This window comes from Balaenoptera borealis (assembly GCF_965194805.1).
Source record: "Balaenoptera borealis genome assembly, chromosome: 6".
Lineage (NCBI taxonomy): Eukaryota > Metazoa > Chordata > Mammalia > Artiodactyla > Balaenopteridae > Balaenoptera > Balaenoptera borealis.
The window spans coordinates 60058775-60078471 of record NC_138863.1 but is presented as its reverse complement, the minus strand read 5'-3'; the positions used below and the strand labels follow the sequence as shown (position 1 = coordinate 60078471).

The 19697-nt window shown below is 39.0% G+C and overlaps 1 protein-coding gene across 7 annotated transcripts in view; it reads left to right on the top strand.

Annotated features, from left to right (window-relative positions):
• MAP3K20 (mitogen-activated protein kinase kinase kinase 20) overlaps positions 1 to 19697 on the top strand; it is a 185843-nt gene that overhangs the window by 14447 nt on the left and 151699 nt on the right. For 5 of the 7 annotated variants that reach the window (XM_082397700.1, XM_082397701.1, XM_082397698.1 and 2 more), the window contains exon 2: positions 3836 to 4028. In XM_082397700.1, coding sequence (XP_082253826.1) covers positions 3870 to 4028 — 159 coding nt within the window. In that variant the 5' untranslated portion in view covers positions 3836 to 3869. Of the gene's footprint in view, positions 1 to 3532; positions 3668 to 3835; positions 4029 to 19697 lie in introns of those variants that run through there. The other 2 variants (XM_082397703.1, XM_082397699.1) reach the window with 2 other exon arrangements.

Sequence of the window (19697 nt, the reverse complement as noted above, 5' to 3'; positions counted from 1 at the left end):
TATACTGAGTATCCCACCAGTGAATGAAAAAGACTCACCTCTAAGCATATCCTATTAATTTCAGGATTCCAGGGATGACTACAAGGTCCTAAAAGCTTTCAAAAAGGAAAAAATAATGTAAAAAGAATTAATAACCAGAGTAGCTTCAGGCTGCTCTACAGACACATTAGAAACTAAATGAGTGTGAGGTAATATTGTACTTTTGAAATTATAAGGAGATTATTTCCTATCTGTAATTCCATTACTACCAATCAAGACATTTTAAGACATACAGATTCTCCCAAAAAATTGCATCCTGGGCACTCTGTTCAGGTAGCTAATGGGAGACGGTGCACTGTCAAAGTAGGGGAATAAACCAAGAAAGAGAAGCCAGGAGATCCAAGGACAGGAGTTCCCACAGAGGAAAAGGGGAAGGACATGCTGAGGATGATGCGGAGGGGAAGTCCCAGTCAAGTCTGGCCTAGAGCAACTATTCCAGCTAGACTGACTGAAGTTGAAGGGTATAGCAGGAACGTCTCCAAGAGAAACTAGAACGCCGCCCCACCTCCTGCCAAATTACCGGATGTTTTTACTTTATTGAGAAGAGTTTTGCAGTTCTTGGGAGAGTTTGATGAGGTGAATACGTTTTAGGTGTATAAAAAGCTAAGCAGGGACTTCCCTGGTGGCGCAGTGGTTGGGAATCCGCCTGCCAATGCAGGAGACACGGGTTCGAGCCCTGGTCCGGGAAGATCCCACATGCTGCAGAGCAACTAAGCCTGTGTGCCAAACTACTGAGCCTGTGCTCTGGAGCCCGCGAGCCACAACTACTGAGCCTGTACGCCACAACTACTGAAGCCCGCGTGCCTAGAGCCCGTGCTCCGCAACAAGAGAAGCCACCGCAATGAGAAGCCCACGCACCACAACGAAGAGTCGCCCCCACTCACCACAACTAGAGAAAGCCCCCGCGCAGCAACAAAGACCCAACGCAGCCAAAAATAAATATAAAAAAATAATTAATAAATTAAAAAAAAAAAAAAAAAAGCTAAGCAAACAACGAAAACAAAAGCAGAACAACTAGTAACTCTGGGAGAAAGAAAAAATTATCCAAGAAAGGAAAATTCATTGAGTCCTGCTCAGCACTCTTGGGAATAATGTTTACTTTGTCAGACTACTGTAAACAGTGAATATTGACTTAACCAAACGTTACAGTAGAGTTGGATGCTGGGAGGATTGGGCAAGTGTGACATATTTGTATGTAAGGAGGTAAAGGATGGGATATGAGAACTAAATCCTTATCTTCCACAGGGAGAAGTTAATAGGTAATAACTAAAATGGGACAATCAGGAATTAGCAATATAAAGACATTTTTAGAAATAGAGATATAAAAATATCATATGAAATATAAATATCAGAATAAAATCCTAAGCGAGTTGAAATTAGTTCCCTCTGAAGAGAGAATTGGGTGTGGGGAGGGGGGGGGAAGGAGAGTTCTATTTTTTTGATAAAAATAAAAGTGAATAATAAAAATATAGTGTCTATAATACTTAACACTGAGGAACTCTTGCAAGTGGTGTTTTGCATTTTGTTGAACAAACTTTTTTTCATCTTTATTTTTAATTTTTAATGACATTTTATTTTTTTATTAATTTTTATTGGAGTATAGTTGCTTTACAGTGTTGTGTTAGTTTCTACTGTACAGCAAAGTGAATCAGCTATATGTATACATATATCCCCTCTTTTTTGGATTTCCTTCCCACTTAGGTCACCACAGAGCACTAAGTAGAGTTCCCTGTTTAGTTATCTATTTTATACATAATATCAATAGTGTATATATGTCAGTCCCAATCTCCCAATTCCTCCTACCCCACCTTCCCCCTTGGTATCCATACATTTGTTCTCTATGTTTTTTGAACAAACTTTTTGGGGATGAGAACAAATTTGCATGTTCTGTGTACCTACCTTTGGCACATTCTTAAATTTTATCTTTTTTTTTTTTTTTTGCCTTCTTTTCTGTAATTAGCTAAATATGAATTGAAGCAAAAGTGAGTAAGGTAAGTTGTTGACTCAGATAGGTACAGACTGTATCTGGATACAATGTTTATTTATGTAGACTCTAAACTATCTTTTAAACTGCAGAGGATAAACAATCCTCTCTCTTGCCTTCTTCCCAAAGTAGAGCTGAGTTTGGCTTCTCTTAAGAAATCAGCATTCTTCAGTGACCTGATGTTCCTAAAATGGGATGGCTAGTCAGCTGCACGTTAAGGTCTCTGAGCTGACTGTGTACATCACTCTGCAAAGCTGCAAGTTGTTTAAGAAGAAATTTTGTCAATCTATATAGGTGCAAACTGCCTCCCTCCACCCTTTTCTTTGGAAAATAATCAAACTCCACAGAAAAATGGAAAGAGTAGTAAAACGCCCATATAACTTTCACCTAGATTCACTAGTTCTTAACATTTTGCTGCATTTGCTTCCTCCCTTTCTATACCCATTCACTTTTTTTGGAGGGTGAGGGGGAATTGAACCATTTTAAATTAAATTGGAGATATCATACTTTAATACATCACCCAGTATATCTTTCAAGAGCAAGGACATCCTTCTACAAAACCAAAATACCATTATTTGCCATGGATAAAATAATATTATCTAATATATAGTTAATATTCAAATTTCCCTAAAATCTTAATAACTTCTGTAGTTTTGGGGGGGATCCAGAATCTAGTCAGTGATTATGCATTGCATTTAGTCATCATATTTAAGTCCTCTGTGTGCTGTAAGTTTCTCTGCTTTTTTTTTTTTTTTAATGTTTCATGACATTGACAATTATGAGGAGCCCAGGGGAGTTGTTTTGTAGAATGTCCTGTACATACGGATTCGTCTTTTTGCTCCCTCATTATAAGATTCTGATTTATAGTTTGGGAAGAATATGTATACAAACTTTTTTATCCATCTGCTTTTCATGCAGGTTCAAAATTTTAGACGTTCGTTTTCTTGTTTGTGTGTTTTTGTTTTGTTTTTCCTGCTAATCTATGGTTTGGTATAGGGTGTGAAGAATGACCCCTTACCTGGAGAATAGTAAAACTCCTTAGACTGCAGGAAATATCACTGTAATAATCTCTGGGAGAGGTAATCAGTTCCTCTGGAAACAAGCATAATATTTTTTTAAAAACATTCTTGGCAGAGTTCTCTGGATGACTTAATATATTTTGTAATCAAGGGCAAATTTTCTGCTCTTTAATTAAGTTCTGCTCCAGGATACAACCCAGGGAGCCACTTCTGCAAAACACTTGGCCAGCTCTTCTCTCATCCCGAAGCTGACCGCTTGCTTTTGGAATCCCAACACTGAATGCGCGTTCAGTTTGCAGCGTCTGGGCCCTCCTGTGCCAGCATGCTCAGATGCTTAGGTTATGTATATTTTGTGTGAAGTGAGTACAACACGGGGAGATGGCGTGCCTCAGATGCCAGAAGAGCTGTGCAAGCCTGCTGCTGAGGGCACGCTTCCCGTTTGTTGGGGCTTTGGGGTAGGAGACCTGGTGACACAGTAGCCTTTAGGCAGAGCTGCTTGGGATGTGCAGGAAGTGGTGCTGCAGGCTTTGTCGGTGGGGGGGTGGGAATCTGAGCCATTTCTCTGCGGACAGCTGTGTTTCAGAGTCTGGACAAGTTGCTGTTGAATTTTGCATGGGCTGCCAGGGTAAGTGTTTTCATGTTGATTTGCTTATACTCTTGTTTTCCTTCCTCCTAAGTCATCAGGCCCTTTCTGGAAGTGCTGCAGGACTTGGTATACGTTAGCTAAAGTGGAATACAGAGGTTTCGTTCTAATATGTTTCTAATCCAACTTTCTTTTCCTTTCCCTCTATAGATTTTGTGGAAGTATAATACTTTGTCATTATGAGATGTCGTCTCTCGGTACCTCCTTTGTGCAAATTAAATTTGATGACTTGCAGTTTTTCGAAAACTGCGGTGGAGGAAGTTTTGGGAGTGTCTATCGAGCCAAATGGATATCACAGGACAAGGAGGTGGCTGTAAAGAAGCTACTCAAGATAGAGAAAGAGGTAAGGTCTTTTCCTGCTATCAGAAGTGGTCGCGATAGCGCTTATGCAAGCTTTTCAACCTAGAGTCAGAGGTCACAGGCCACCAGGGACCTAGCAGAGCCTTTGGGGTTGATCCATGAGGCCGTTTCCCAGTTTCCATTCTGGGAACTCCATAAATAGCAATCAATGCCACGTGTGCTGTAGGGTTGAATTTTACTAGGGGTCATCTGAACTGAGGATTTCTTTCCATGGCGTGAAAGACCGAATGTTCTCTGAGCTCTCTCCAGGGGAGGTGAGCTTTCAGGCCTTCCCAGCCTTCAGGCTTTTCCCTGGGTCAGCCAAGAGGGGTCAGTAAAGAGTAGTGTGTAAAGTTTTCGTCCCCTTTCCATTTTCTGTCCATTAATTTGTGGTCCTCAGGAGTTGTCTTTTGAAAAACAAAAAGCATTATTTTTCTACTGAAATATAAGCAATACCAGCTTCTTGCATTTCACCTCTACTTGAAGCCCAAAGTGGTGGACTTTGTTTAATAAAGATGCTAGACAGAGAGCTGGCCTAGTTGTAAAGTGGGAAAAAGGTCTTAACTTTCAGAGTCTGGGATTTGTGCTGGTCCTAGTCAAGCCCAAAACTTATACACAGGCCCTTTATCTTTCTTAGGAAAGTGACACATCATCCCCACATTCAGTTTGGTACCTAAACTCCACAATAAAGCTAGTTGTGGAGCTGACCTGCAGGGGCTCAGGGCATTGATAACTTTTAATAGTTACCCTCTGGAGTTTGCTTTGGTCATTTCTATTTATGTCCTGTTTTGACTTATTATTGTTCTTTTCAATATCTTTTTGAAGTGAACTTTTCCATAAATATCTTTTCATCTCCCTGAATGATTTCATTTTTTTCATTAACCGCTGCCAGTGAACCATAGCAATTGATTGGAGACGGAAACCCAAATGGAAAGCACTATGTGGCATTTCATCCCAGCACTGCTGTGTGACTGTGTGATCACCATCTGTGTTTCCGATTGTTGAAGCCAAGTCAGAAGGACTAAGATATGTCTGCCTTGGTGTATCTGTAGGTTGTGGAAAGCATTAAGAAGTGATAGCTTTTAAAGCCAATGTGTGCCCCAAACCGAAGGGCACTATGTAGAAGAAGTTTCCTTCCCCTCATTTCTTGATCAACGAATTTTTTAAATAGTAGCCAAATAATAATAATAATAGTAGCCATTTCTTACTCTGGACTTGAATAATAATAATAATAGTAGCCATTTCTTACTCTGGACTTGAACCTAGCTTTTTTTATCTAGTGAACTCTTAAGCCCTTTACAGGCAAGCATTATTGTACCCATTCTGTAGGTTGGGAAATAGAGCTTTGAGAAACATGTTAAGCTGCCCCAATAGGGGCAGGTGAAATCCAGATCAGACCCCCTGTTCTCCAGTTTTTAACTCTGAAACCTCTAGTTGACCAGCTAAGAACAGAAAATAAACCAGTTCCACCAAATTTATATTCAAAGAAGTGTATAAGTATGCTAATATTTTTAAGCATCATGCAACTTCTGTACAATGAACATGTTCTTGTGTGATTGTTGGATGTGAGAAAGACTTTATGAGACATGAAATAGATTTTGACAGGAAGACAATAATTGCAACCCATTCACTCCACCCCCATCCATACCCAATATCTTTTTTTACTGTCTTTGACAAAGCCAGGAAAATGACATAGGAAAGCACAGGGGTGAAAGCAGGAACTGGAAACTGCCAAATCCTGCTCTTGTGTAGATATTTAACCTGAGTATCATTCAGAATTGGAGTTGATTACAGTAAACTGCAGGAGCATACCTCATAAACTTCTAAGTAGGAAAAACAGAAACTCAGTTTCAGCTTTGGGGCTTGATTTAATCAGTGACTGTCAGTGATAAAGAGACACGGTAAGTTATTGCAAAGCATCCCCACACTTACTGACTTAACATGCGTTTAAGATGTAAATAATTTTGGCTAGGGGTTGGCAGTTATTGGAAAGGAAATATGCATTTCTTATGTAAATGTTTGTTATACTTTATGAACTATGTATTGCCTTGGTGGCTAGATGTTTTCCCAGTGAAAAGATAAAGGTAATAAGCTCTGGATTTTTTCCAATTTATAGATTCAGTCCTGTGTCACTTGGTCATTTTTGCCAATGAATTTTAGAATTGATGGAACATTTACTAATATGTTTGTAGCTCGCTCATGGAACTCTTTTAAGAATGACCTAATATCTGATTAAATATATGTTTTGTGAAAGGTGGAGAAAATATATTCAAAACTCTAACTTTGCTTATGTGAGAGTATAGAGGAATGATGTTTATTTTTGCTTTATTTGTAGACCTCTAGTTTAGTGAGTATATGTTACTTTTCTGATTTAGAAAAATGGCATTTACTTAAAATCTTGGTAGTTCTTTAAAACTTAATTTTTTTAATATCCATTTGTTTTATTTTTTAGATTCCACATATAAGTGATAGCAACAGTATTTGATTTCTCTGACTTATTTCACTAAGCATAATACCCTCTAGGACCATCCATGTTGTTGCAAATGGCAAAATTTTCATTCTTTTTTATGGCTGAGTAGTATTCCATTGTGTACATATACCACATCTTCTTTATCCATTCATCTTTTGATGGACACTTAGGTTGCTTCCATATCTTGTAAAACTTCATTTTTAAAAATCTTTTACACCTAGTGAAAAACTACAAGGATAGTACCATGAACTCTAACATATCCTTCCCCTAGAATCACAACTAATTAACATTTTGCAACATTTGCTTTCTCTTTATATATTATTGATTTATACATATTCATACATATTTTATTTTTTACTGAACATGAGAGTAAATTGCAGATGCTATGTTCCTTTATCCCTAAATACTTTAGCTTCTCCCGAGAACACAACTGTAATACAACTATCAAAACTTTTACCTATTATACGAGTCTATTTTCAAATTTTGCCAGTTGTCCCAGTAATGGCTTTTTATGGCATTTTTTTCCCCAACCCAGGTTCCAGTCCAGGATCACATACTTCAGGGGGGTCCCCAACCTCCGAGATCTAATGCCTGATGGTCTGAGGTGGAGCTGATATACTAATAATAGAAATAAAGTGCACAATAAATGTAGTGCGCTTGAATCATCCCCAAACCACCCCCCACCACTCCCCCCCACCCCCAGGCTGTGGAAGAGTTGTCTTCCACGAAACTGGTCCCTGGTGCCAAAAAGGTTGGGGACCGCTGACATACTGCATTTAGTGATATATCTACTTAGTCTGTTTTAATCTGTAACAGTTTCTCTGCCTTTCTTTGTCTTTTACACTTTGACATTTTTGAAGTGTGCTGGAAAGTTTTGTAGAATGTCCCTCATTTGGACTTTATCTGATTTTCCCTCCCTCTTGCCTAGTTTAAAGTTATGTAGTTTTGGTAGGAATGTTGTGTAGGACATGTGCCCCTGGCGTGTCTTAATGGAAGACCTCCGATGTCAGTTTGTCCCATTATAGGTGATATTAATTTTGAACCCTTGATTAAGAGGGACTCACTCAATATCTCCCCAGTAAAATACCTGTTTTCTCTTTGTAATTAATAATTAAGCTATTGGTAGATACTTTGAGGTTATGTAAACATCTTCCCTCAACAAACACTACACAATGTTTTTAGCATCCATTGGCGATTCTTGTTCGAATCAAATGTTATTATGACAGTTACTGTGTAGAAAGCAAAAGGTTCTAGCATAAATGAGAGCCTTTCTTCCTTGTTTCCTTACTTTTCACGTATTCATTCATTCATTCATTTATTTATTGCTTCATTGTAGACTTACGGATTCTTTTTCAAATTCAAAATGTTATAGTTCATTACTATCGTTATTCACTTTCATGCTTAAATTGTCCCCGATTTAGCAAGTAGGAGTCCTTAAATTTGGCTCCTATGTCTTTTTGATACTTCTTCATCATTTTTTTAGCCTTTTCGTACTCCCTGGCACAAAAAGATGTTCCAGCCTCAGTTAGTTCCATTCCTGGAGTCAGGTATTTCTTCAGGAAGCCCTGATTCAGGGTACCTGATTTGGGAGTATGATATTTAGAAACCAAGATTTGGGTACTAGGTTTGCTTATTGTAGACTCTTTTAAAAAGAGCCTTTGTTCTTCTGGGAGAAAGAATGGTTATAGATAAATTTTATTTATGGGAGCATTTAATTAAAATTTTAATATCATACATCTGGATAGCTATGATCTGTGATACACTCCTGTTAGAAATGTAAATTGATACATGTTTTGGAGAAGAGTTTAGCAAAATATATCAAAAATATTAAAATGTTTCCGTCCTTTTAGCCAGAAATTTTACTTCTAGGACTTCATCCTAAGGAAGTAATCAGAGATATGCAGGAAGAAGGATATAATAGGTTGCTTCTCTCAAATAAATAATGAAGAATTAGAAACAACTCAAGTGTCCTACAACAAATTATCTTTTAAATTAGGCTACATCTTACCACCCTCCCAAAAAAGTAAATGTGAAAGATGACGGTTGTGTTAATTAACTTGATCTTGAGAATCCTTTCACAATATACATATGTATATTGACATCATCATGTTGTATACTTTAAATATATTACAATTCTACTTGTCAATTATACGTCAATAAAGATGAAAAAAATTATGCTACATCTGTATAATGGAATTCCATTGCATTTGGAAGAATACTTAAAGAGCTAGGAAAATGCTCATAATATATTGCTAAGTGGTAAAAAAGTTACAAAATAAGGTATATAATATCATCCCAGGTGTCTGTGTGGTGTTTTTCTTTTTCTTATACTTTCCGTTTTTCATATTTTTCTATGATGATCTCATATTTCTTTTTTAAGAACATAACACTTTATTATGAAAATTTTCAAACATGAAGAAAAGTTGAAAGGGTAAAAATGAACATCTGTATGTCTGCCATCTAGGATCTGTTATTAACATAAGTACTTGCTTTATCACATGTATGTCTATGTATTCTTCCATCCATCAATCCATTTTGATGCATTGCAAGATAAGCTGCAGGTGTCAGTAGTTTCCCCTTAAATACTTTAGCATGCATATCATTACCAGAGTTCATTATGTGTTTGCAGTTCTCTTTTCTTTTAAGGTAAAATTTACATACATTGAAATACACATATCACTAAGTTTTGACAAATGTAAACACAGTGTAACCCATATATTTACAGGAAAAAAACTCAAAAAAATCATAGCTCTGACAACCTTTGTCACTTTCTAAGGATGTTCAAGTGAATTAAGTTTTATAAACCTCTTTAGTATGTCACAAATCACAAATTTTTCAGTCTCAATATGTGCTTTCAAAATGTTTAATGTTTACTTCTACATTGCTTTCTCATAGCAGTGCTACAGGTTTTTCAGTGGTAATTTAGCTTGTTTTTGTTGGTTGCAGATTTACTTACAGAGCACTATTTATTTTTGTTACAAAAAAAATTTTCAACAGGAAAAAAATAATATGGTCTTAAGGGCATATACCGAAGGTAAGAAAAGAAGCCATTATTGTGTCTTTTTGGTAAATTCCAGATGAGCCGAGATCAAACCAAACTGCTTAGGCAGAAATTGAAGCAGGGAGTGGCGAGGGCAGAGGAAGACACTGTGGATCCCAGTGCCCTCTTTCCAACCACGTACCCAGAGGAGAGCAGTCCCCACACGAGTGGTTCATCAGCTTCACAGCATGAACCAGGCATGTCTGTACCTGGTACTTTTTTCTGTCGGAGAGATGGAAACCTGCAAGCATTTGTGTTAACTTGAAATCTGTTGATATTTAACTGAGAGTAGGAAACCGGATTGAAGTATGAGATATGAAGGAAACATGATTCCTTTTTATTTCCCCAAAAGAATGAAAAGGAAGCAGAATCTTCAAAAGGTGAAATATGAGGCCCTTTCTTCAATTGCCTTGACTTTTGCAAGGCCCCACTCCCTTTATTTAAAAAAATCTTTTTTCCTACCAAATTTGACTGTTGTAGAAATGTTGAAAGCCAGATAAATTCAAGTTTCAAAACTTTCCCACAGTATAAATATTTATAGGTAAAGAGAGAAGATCAAAATATCAAAACTGACCATAAGAACAGGAGCTCTCAGTAGCTTTTTATATAAAGGGGGAGATACCCGTGTGAGATAGAAAATACAATCTTGAAATTGACACAGAACGCAAAACTAAACATAAGACCTTTTATTATACAGACTTTATCAACATGACAGCAATTAGTGCTTCACTAGAAGACTAGTTAATGTTGTTGTCATTTTATTAACTCCTGAGAGACCCTTTTTCCTCTTCTTTGCAGTTCTGTAGCTGACTTTTTATTAATGAATTATTGCCTTTGCTGTAACTGTAGGAATGTGAGTTATTATTTAAGATAACCCCACGCAGAATTTTTCTGTCCGCAATCAGAATTTACCCATTCTGCAGTCTATTCTTTTAGGTCAGTGGTTCCCAAAGTGTGGCCCCTGGACCAGTAGCATCAAGCGTCACTTGGAAATTTGTTAGAAATGCAAATTCTTGGGCCTCACCCCACCCCGACTGAGTCGGAAACTCTGGGGTGTGGGGCTTGGCAATCTGTGCTGTAACAGGCTTCCCAGGTGTTTCTGATGCTCACTGGAGCTTTAGGTTGAACCTAGCCAATCATGTCAAATACAGACGATCAGTATGTTAACTCCAGTTTGGAATTTCAGGTACTTGGTGAAACTGGTAGTGGAGAGATTGTTGTTGTTAGAGGCTTTCGAGACCCTTAAATTCACCGTGCTCAGGTGACCACCTGTGCGCAGGCCCTGCTTGGCAATGTCCTTGGGCATAAGGAACTCAGGCAGATGCCCTGAGATTCCAAACCTTTTCCACTGGGGTTCTCACCTGACTTTCCAGCTTTGTTTTTCATTTTCTGACCTGAAACCACCTTCCCTTCTCCCCCCACTCCCCAGCCCGGTCCAGCTGTTCTTCCATCCTGCTTTCCCATTTCTGTAACCTTGTCCACATTCTTTCCTTCACCTGTAATACCTTTGTCTTCTCTGCCTGAGCAGGTGCTACTCATTCTTCAGCCTTAATTTCTTCCTTCTCTGTGAAACGTTCTCAGATCACACAAGCATAATTTTTCTCTTTTTCTTTTGAATTTATACCAGTTAGCACCCATACAACTAATTTGACATGTGATTAAAACTGCCTTGTGGCTCTAGAATTACTGTAAGGGATAGCCACTTAACGTTTCACGTGAACATGCCACGTCTTCTCATCCGAAAAGTGGGGCTAATAACAGTACCTCCATCACAGGGTTGTCGAGAGGATTAGAGAACTTAACACGTATAAAACATCTAGAAGAGTGCTTGACACAGAGGAAGACTTGGGTGACTGTTAACTGTCGGTTATATCTTCACAACCATGCTCTAAGGTCAGGATAGCAGATAAGTGTCATGTTTTGTGAAAACTTCAAATTGTTGGTTCCTAGAACCTCAGTTATATCTTCACAACCATGCTCTAAAGTCAGGATAGCAGATAAGTGTCATGTTTTGTGAAAACTTCAATTTGTTGGTTCCTAGAACCTCAATTATATCTTCACAACCATGCTCTAAAGTCAGGATAGCAGATAAGTGTCATGTTTTGTGAAAACTTCAATTTGTTGGTTCCTAGAACCTACGTTGAGAAGGGGTCAGAGGCCACACTTACAGTCTGCAGGAAAAATCCATGGCAAGGCTCAGCATGAATGCAGAAGGGCAAGCATGTATACGCAAGTGTACGCAGCATCCCTGGTGAGGACTCTCTGAGGGCAAGAACAGCCATTAGCCATTGCCTTTGTTGCTGATGCTGTCACCATCCTGGTCGTCATCACTGTACCAAGTACAACTACCACTGTGAGCTGATCACTTGGTTAGGGGCTTTCCATCCTTGCCCTCTTCCTCTTCACAGCTGTGTTACAAGATTATAATCTCCATTTGATGGATCAGAAATTAAGGCTCAGAGAGGTTAAGTAACCTGGCTAATATGAACAGCACGCTTCTTACCTGTCTCACAGCACCTAGCACTGTGCCTTGCTCAGAGTCAAGTATTTGTTCTTGGGATCATGTCGCTGTAGATGTCCCTCTCATTCTCATCCAGGAAAGATATCCTGTATGGATGTATCTACGTTTTCTTCATTTACTCTCTTTGAGCTAGGAAGAGGATAGAGCACATCTGTCTTTACTGTGTCAACTGTGTCACTGTACCACTTGCATTCAGCTACATAGTGGCTTCCCTGGTGGCGAAGTGGTTAAGAATCCACCTGCCAATGCAGGGGACACGGGTTCGAGCCCTGGTCCGGGAAGATCCCACATGCCGTGGAGCAACTAAGCCCGTGCACCACAACTACTGAGCCTGTGTTCTAGAGCCCGCGAGCCATAACTGCTGAGCCTGCGTGCCACAACTACTGAAACCCGCGTGCCTAGAGCCCCTGCTCCGCAACAGAGAGAAGCCACCGCAATGAGAAACCCGCACACCGCAACAAAGAGTAGCCCCCGCTCACCACAGCTAGAGAAAGCCCGCATGCAGCAGAGAAGACCCAACGCAGCCAAAAATAAATAAAATAATTTTAAAAAAATATACTACAGCTACATAGTACTCTTAGCTATTGGTTTGATTTTTATAAATTCCTTTGCTTTTGTACCTTTTTTAGACTGTCATGCCATTTCCACTTAAGGAATTTTAAGCATTTCGCTATGCCATGCTTTGATTTTGTACTACATACATAAATCATCACTTTGAATTAGAGAATAAGCAGTTTAAAATAATGAAATAATGAATCATTTTATTTGATCATTAATGTAGTCACCACTCCAAAGGTATATATATAAAACAGCTATCCGTCACTCAGCTCTTTTCTATGAGACATTTCTGTTACTGGGAGCTTATAATCTAAGACACCCCAAAGTGAACTGCTATAAAGAGATAGAGAAAGTTGGACAGGGACTTCCCTGGTGACGCAGTGGTTGAGAATCCGCCTGCCAGTGCAGGGGACACGGGTTTGATCCCTGGTCTAGGAAGATCCCACATGCCCATGCGCCACAACTACTGAAGCCCGCGCGCCTAGAGCCCATGCTTCACACCAAGAGAAGCCACTGCAATGAGAAGCCTGCACACTGCAACAAAGAGTAGCCACTGCTCGTCTCAACTAGAGAAAGCCCGCGTGCAACAACGAAAACCCAATGCAGCCAAAAATAAATAAATAAATAAACAATTTAAAAAAGAAAATTGGATACATGTTGAACAAATATGTAAATTACACGAGTAAGCGTATACTACTGATATATCTGAAGGTAACACAAACCTTGTGGAGAGGTAACCTTACACTGAGGAAAAGCTGTAGGAATGGCTTCCCCTGGGACCAAGAGGAATTTAGAAAATTACCTGAATTATAAATAATTTTCTTATCATGTTATGTGAAATGCAGTTACATTAAGACAAACATCATTCTAGGATATTTTCAGATCACTTATGCGACTGTATAAGTGTTTTATTTTCAAGAAAAAGCCCCTATCCTTCTTATTTTTGCTTCTCAGTCATTTAAAAATTTTTTAGTCCTTTCAAAACTTTGTTAGATTACATATTTACTTGCATGTGGAGGTTTTTTCAATTTGCCATATGTAACATTACATATTACAACAGTTATTTCAGCTTTTCATTAAAGTTATTGATCTCAGTATATTAGGCAATAAACATTTCAGTTAGTTAATAATTTTTTTCCAGCCATCCTGTAAATATTGTGCTGAAATCAAACCAATGAATGTATTCCAGTAAAGCTGTTATATCCTAACTGGTGTTATACAAAGCTAGGCTCTTGCTGCTAGAAGAAAAATAGTACGAAGCACGAATTGGATTTTTGAGAAACACAAAGCCTAATATAGAGAGAACAATTAAAAAACTGAAAAATTGGAGGAGAGGAAGAGCTACCTGAATTTCAGATAGTTTTAAAGTAGATATGATTAATTCTCAGTCTTCAGAATAGAATTATGTCACTTGGGTATTAAAAAGGTGTGTAGTTTTCTTCTCTGCTTTCTAGTGAAGACAGGAAGTCACTCTCATGAAAGTACTTAAGACAGAGACCATCTTATCAATTTTTTTTTCACTGATGCTTGATTCCTGCTCCTGGTTAGGACAACCAGTTTCTGTTTGAAGGCTGCCATTGATGACATGTGAGTTGCAGGCTGTTCAATTTTGCAACAGTTTAATTCTTAGAAAGTTCTTTATAATGTAACTTCCAGCCATGGATGCTGGTCTCTTTTTCTGGGGCCATACAGAACAAATCTTACCCACTTCCTTCCATATGTCTGCTTCTTGAACACAAGATTTGTATCTGATTGATCTTTTTTTCTAAGCTCTGCATTGTACCCAACTCACCATAAGCAATCAATAAATGCGTAGGGAGTGAATAAAATAATAAACCTAGTAATCATATCTCAACTTTCTCTTCTTTTGTAAGATTTTCCAGAAAGGTTTTGCTCTTCCTGAATCTACAGAAAAGAACAGCCTGCATTCCTAGTCTACTTCATTCCTAGCCTTTTCTTCTCCATGTTTGGCTGATCTTTTGAGCTCTTAACAAATTAGTTTGTCTTTGAATGAAAGGTTCTGTTCTATGGCTGTTAGGCAGGATTTTCCTGGCCATGGTTCTTAACTGGTTTGTTTTTTTAACATGTTTCCAAGAAAGGAATCCAAGATGCTTTTTCTTAGCAGTGTTAATATCTGATGTTCATGATTCATGACCTGAGAAAAAGTAAGGTGTCCTAAATGAAATGAGACCGTTGGAGTCTTAATGACTTAAAAATATGACTTCTACCCCTGATACTATTCTTTAGGAGAATAGCACTTGGTAAAATTAGCTACATTACAGCAGCTACACTGTTAAGGGTGGAAATGTCTGGTGAGTGTGCAGGCTCTGCTCAAGAAGGAGGGGACTACACGGCCGATCTGCTTTTGAAGACAGATTATATTAAGCAATTAATGAACAAAATCCATTTAACTCACTACGTTTTAAAAACATGCAGAATAGTGCATCCTTTGGTGGGAAACAATTGCTTCTGTTATTGGAACTATAGTCGTAGAGCCTATCTTAAGAAGTATGTATTCATTTTATTTTAATCATTGGATGGGTATTTTAAAATATAATACATAGTTTGGTTAACATCTAAACTAACTTCTCCTGAACTAATTAGCTGCTGACCAAATCTTTAAAGTTGTGAAAGTGGAGAACTTTTTTCCCTTAAAAATCTCAGGATAGGGACTTCCCTGGTGACACAGTGGTTAAGACTCCAAGCTCCCAATGCGGGGGACCCAGGTTCAATCCCTGCTCGGGGAATTGGATCCCGCGTGCATGCTGCAACTAAGAGTTCACATGCCACAACTAGGGAGCCGGCAAGCTGCAACTAAGGAGCCAGTGAGCCACAACTAAGGAGCCCACCGGCTGCAACTAAGGAGCCCGTGAGCTGCAACTAAGGAACACACGTGCTGCAACTAAGGAGCCCGCCTGCCGCAACGAAGACCGGGTGCAACCAAATAAATTAAAAAAAAAACAAAACTCAGGATAGTTTCTTAACCTCAAAATAAGGCCTCGAAATGCAACCTACATTCTTCTTTGGGAAAAACTTGGGAACTGTGGCTAAGGCCAGGGTACTGGTCTCAGAACAGGGAGGATATGTGGGAAATTCTGATTCCAGTTAGACATACTGTAAGTGCAGATCAGACCAAGAACAGATCTAGTAAGTGATCAAGACATTAATATTAACTGGATTTGGGGGTGTGGAGCATTAAAAATGTATACTCTGCCTTTTTTCAAAAACTATTTAAGATTATTAGCAGGTAGAATAAGCATGTTTTTGAGATTCCAAGGAAGACCCTCTATACCCCCCAAATCTCCCAAACCTGAATGTAGGGTAAGGAAATATAAGCAAATTAACATTTCCTGAGTTCCTGGTATTGACAGCCTCTATTCCAAGCCGTTTACATATATTCTCTATTTAATCCTATTGCTAATGCCTCAAATTTTAGCATTGTAATTTCATTCTTTAAGATTGTTTACCCTAATAAAACTGCAAATACCACTGAGAAAAGAAACATGTTAGTAACACCTCAGAGTAAATGACATATGTGATTTTTTTTTCCTGGGACATACCTTTCTAGGTGGGCAGATGCACAATTGATGCTGTAGGAGACTATGACCTACACAGATCAGTAGGAAATCTCCTTTTCTGTATTCTGTCATCCAAAAAATATTGGATATTTATTACATGCCAGGCACTATTCTAGATACTGGAGCCACATCAGTAATAAAATAAATAGGCAAAAATTCATGTCCTTATAGAGCTTTACCGTCAAATGTGGGAAATGAAACAACTAACTAAAGGGTATATTAAAACATTGTAAAGACCCTTACGCCTCTTAAATATGGGCTGAACTTAGTGACTCACTTCCAAAAATTAGGGTAGAGAAAAGAAAAAATTAGTAACTTTACGATCGACAAAGCTGGCAAACACTACCTTAACCAGATGACATGGGTTAATATCGTTAGTGTTAAGCCGTGCTGCCAGCCCATAACCCCAATACGATGTGATGAGAAAACCACTTCATCTCTGTGGTCCTCTTGCCCCCAAACCCATAACCCCATTCTAGTCGTGAGGAAACTATCAGATAAACCCAAAATGATGGACATTCTACAAAATACCTGGCCAGTACTCCTCAAGGTTATTAAGGTCTTGAGAAACAAAAAGACTGAGAAACTGTCACAGTCCAGAAGAGATTTGAGGCATGATGACCAGACGTAATGTAGTATCTTGCACTGGATTCTAGAACAGAAAAAAAAAAAAAAAGACATCGGTGTTAAAAATGGTGAAATCCAGATAACGTCTGGAGTTTAGTTAATAGTAATGTACCAATAATGGTTTCTTAGTTCTGATACAGGTACCCTGGTGATGCAGTATGTTAAAATTAAGGGAAGCAGGGTGAGAGGAATGATCTGCATTATCTTTCCAACTTTTCTGTAAATCTAACATTATTCCAAAATAAAAAGTTTATATTAAAAAAGTGAGGAAAAACAGAGAGCAGAGTACGGGGCATCAGGAGCACCGGTGTGGGGCTAGTGTTGCCAGTTTACATGGGCTGGTCTAGGTGGGCCTCATTGAGAAGGTGGTATTTGAGTAAATGCCTGGAGTAAGCGATGGAGCCATGTGCTTACACGGGGGTAAAACAGTCCACGCAGAGGGAACACGCAGATGCCAGGTGGGAGCGTGCCTGGTGTGTGGGGAAGAGCAGGGAGGCCGTTGTGGCTGGAGTGGAGTGAGTGGGGGGGGGTGGGGAGAGACAGGAAATGGGGCCAGAGAGGTAACAAGGCCAAATGGGATAGGGCCTGTAGGCAATTGTAAGAGCTTCTGATTTAAATCAGGAGGAAATGGTGAGCAGTTCAATGCTTTGGAGTAGAGAAGTGAAATGACTTACATTTTAATATGACTACTCTGGTTACTCTGCTGAGAAAAGACCATATGGGGCAGGGGCAGAAAGACCAGTTAAATTATAATCCAGACAAAGAGATGTTTGTGGCTAGGCCCGGGAAGGTTGCGCTGGTGGCAGTCAGAAGCGGTTGAATTTGGGGTATATTTTAAAGATAGATCTAACCAGATTTGCTCACTGGACGTGCTGTGTGAAAGTAGAGTCAAGGAAGTCTCAAAGGTTTTGCACTGAGGACATGGAAGGATGTATCTGCCATCATGGGTGGAGCAGGTTTGTGAGAGCAGATCAAGAGTTCATTTTTGATACAAGCAATGAACCAAGGAAGGAATTAGCCATCTAAAAAATACCATCTATAATGCAACGAAAATATGAAATAATTGGAAATAACCCAAATGTCCATCACCAGATGCATGGATAAACAAAATATGGTGTATGTATACAATTAAATAGTATTCATTCCTTTAAAAGGAGTGTAATTCTTATACATGCTACAACGTGGATGAATCGTGAAAACATCATGCTTAGAGAAATAAGCGAAACACAAAAGGACAAATATTGTATGATTTTACTTATATGAGATACCTAAAATAGGCAAATTCAGGTACAGAAAGTAGAATAGTGATTACTAGGGGCTGTGGGGAATGGGGAATTGTTTAATTGGTATAAAGTTTCTGTTTGGGATGGTGAATAAATTCTGGAAATAGATTAGTGGTGATGGTTGCACAGCAGTGTGAATGCACTTAATACATTGTACACTTAAAATGGTTAAAATGATAAGTTATGTATTATGTAGCACAGCTAAAATATAAAGTTCTATTTAAAAAAAAATGAAATACTGAGGGATACACTTAACAAAAGAATTGTGCAGTATCTTTACACTGAAAACTATAAAACATTGCTGAGAGAAATGAGACATAATAAATGGAGAGATATGCTATGTTTATAGGTCAGAATATATGTCAAGATGTCAGTTCTCCTGAAATTGATTTATATATTCAATACAATCACAACCATAACACCAGCCAGCTTTTGGTAGAAATTGATAAGCAGATCATAAGACATATATGGAAATGCGAAGGACCTGGAATAGCCAAAAGAATTTTGGAAAAGAGCAATGTTGGAGAACTTATGCTACTGCCTTATATCAGTACTTACTATAAAGCTACAGTTTTCCACATTGTGTGGTGTCAAGATGTATGGATAGAACAGTGGAACAGAACAGAGAGTCTAGACATAGACCCACACATATTTGGTCACTAGATTTTTTTTTTTTTTTTTTTTTTTTTTTGGCTGTGTTGGGTCTTTGTTTCTGTGCGAGGGCTTTCTCTAGTTGCGGTGAGCGGGAGCCACTCTTCATCGCGGTGCGCGTGCCTCTCACTGTCACGGCCTCTCTTGTTGCAGGGCACAGGCTCCAGACGTGCAGTCTCAGTAGTTGTGGCTCACGGGCCTAGTTGCTCCGCGGCATGTGGGATCTTCCCTGACCAGGGCTCGAACCTGTGTCCCCTGCATTGGCAAGCAGATTCTCAACCACTGTGCCACCAGGGAAGCCCTGGTCAATAGATTTTTGACAGAGGTCCCAAGGCAGTTCAGATGAGGATGAAATGATGAAGAAAGGATCATATTTTCAATAAATGGTGCTGGAACAATTAGTGTCTATATGCCAAAAATTTCAGAACCACTGGAATAGGGAAATGTAGTTGGTTGCTGAGTACCGATAAGGGTGTGTGTTTTCTCCAGGCATATTCAGCTCACCAGGTACAGGAGTGGAGTAAATAGAACATCGGATTTATTCACGGTTGTGGTTTTCCTGAGTAAAGTGAAGTAAAAGCAGGACAGAGGAGTTGAGGATGGATTTAAGGGAAGGATTCTATGAATTGCCATGGAATTTAAGTGAGGGGAATAGGGGAAGGAAGACATCCGGGAAGGGAGTGGCATGAAAAGATACAGGAACTGGTGATTGTAAGATGAGGGATTGCTGGAGTCCAGGTACTAGAAGGAGGGAGCAGGAAATATAAGAAGTGGGATGGGTGGATTTTGGATTACGGACGGTACAGTTGCTGGTCATGCAGGGTCTAGGGTGTGACCAAAAGAATGTGCTACTGAGGTGCGTTGAAGGATTAGATTGTTGCAGCAGAGTTCAAGGACTTGAGAGGACAAGTGTCCGAGGCTCATTTATGTGCATGTAAACATTCC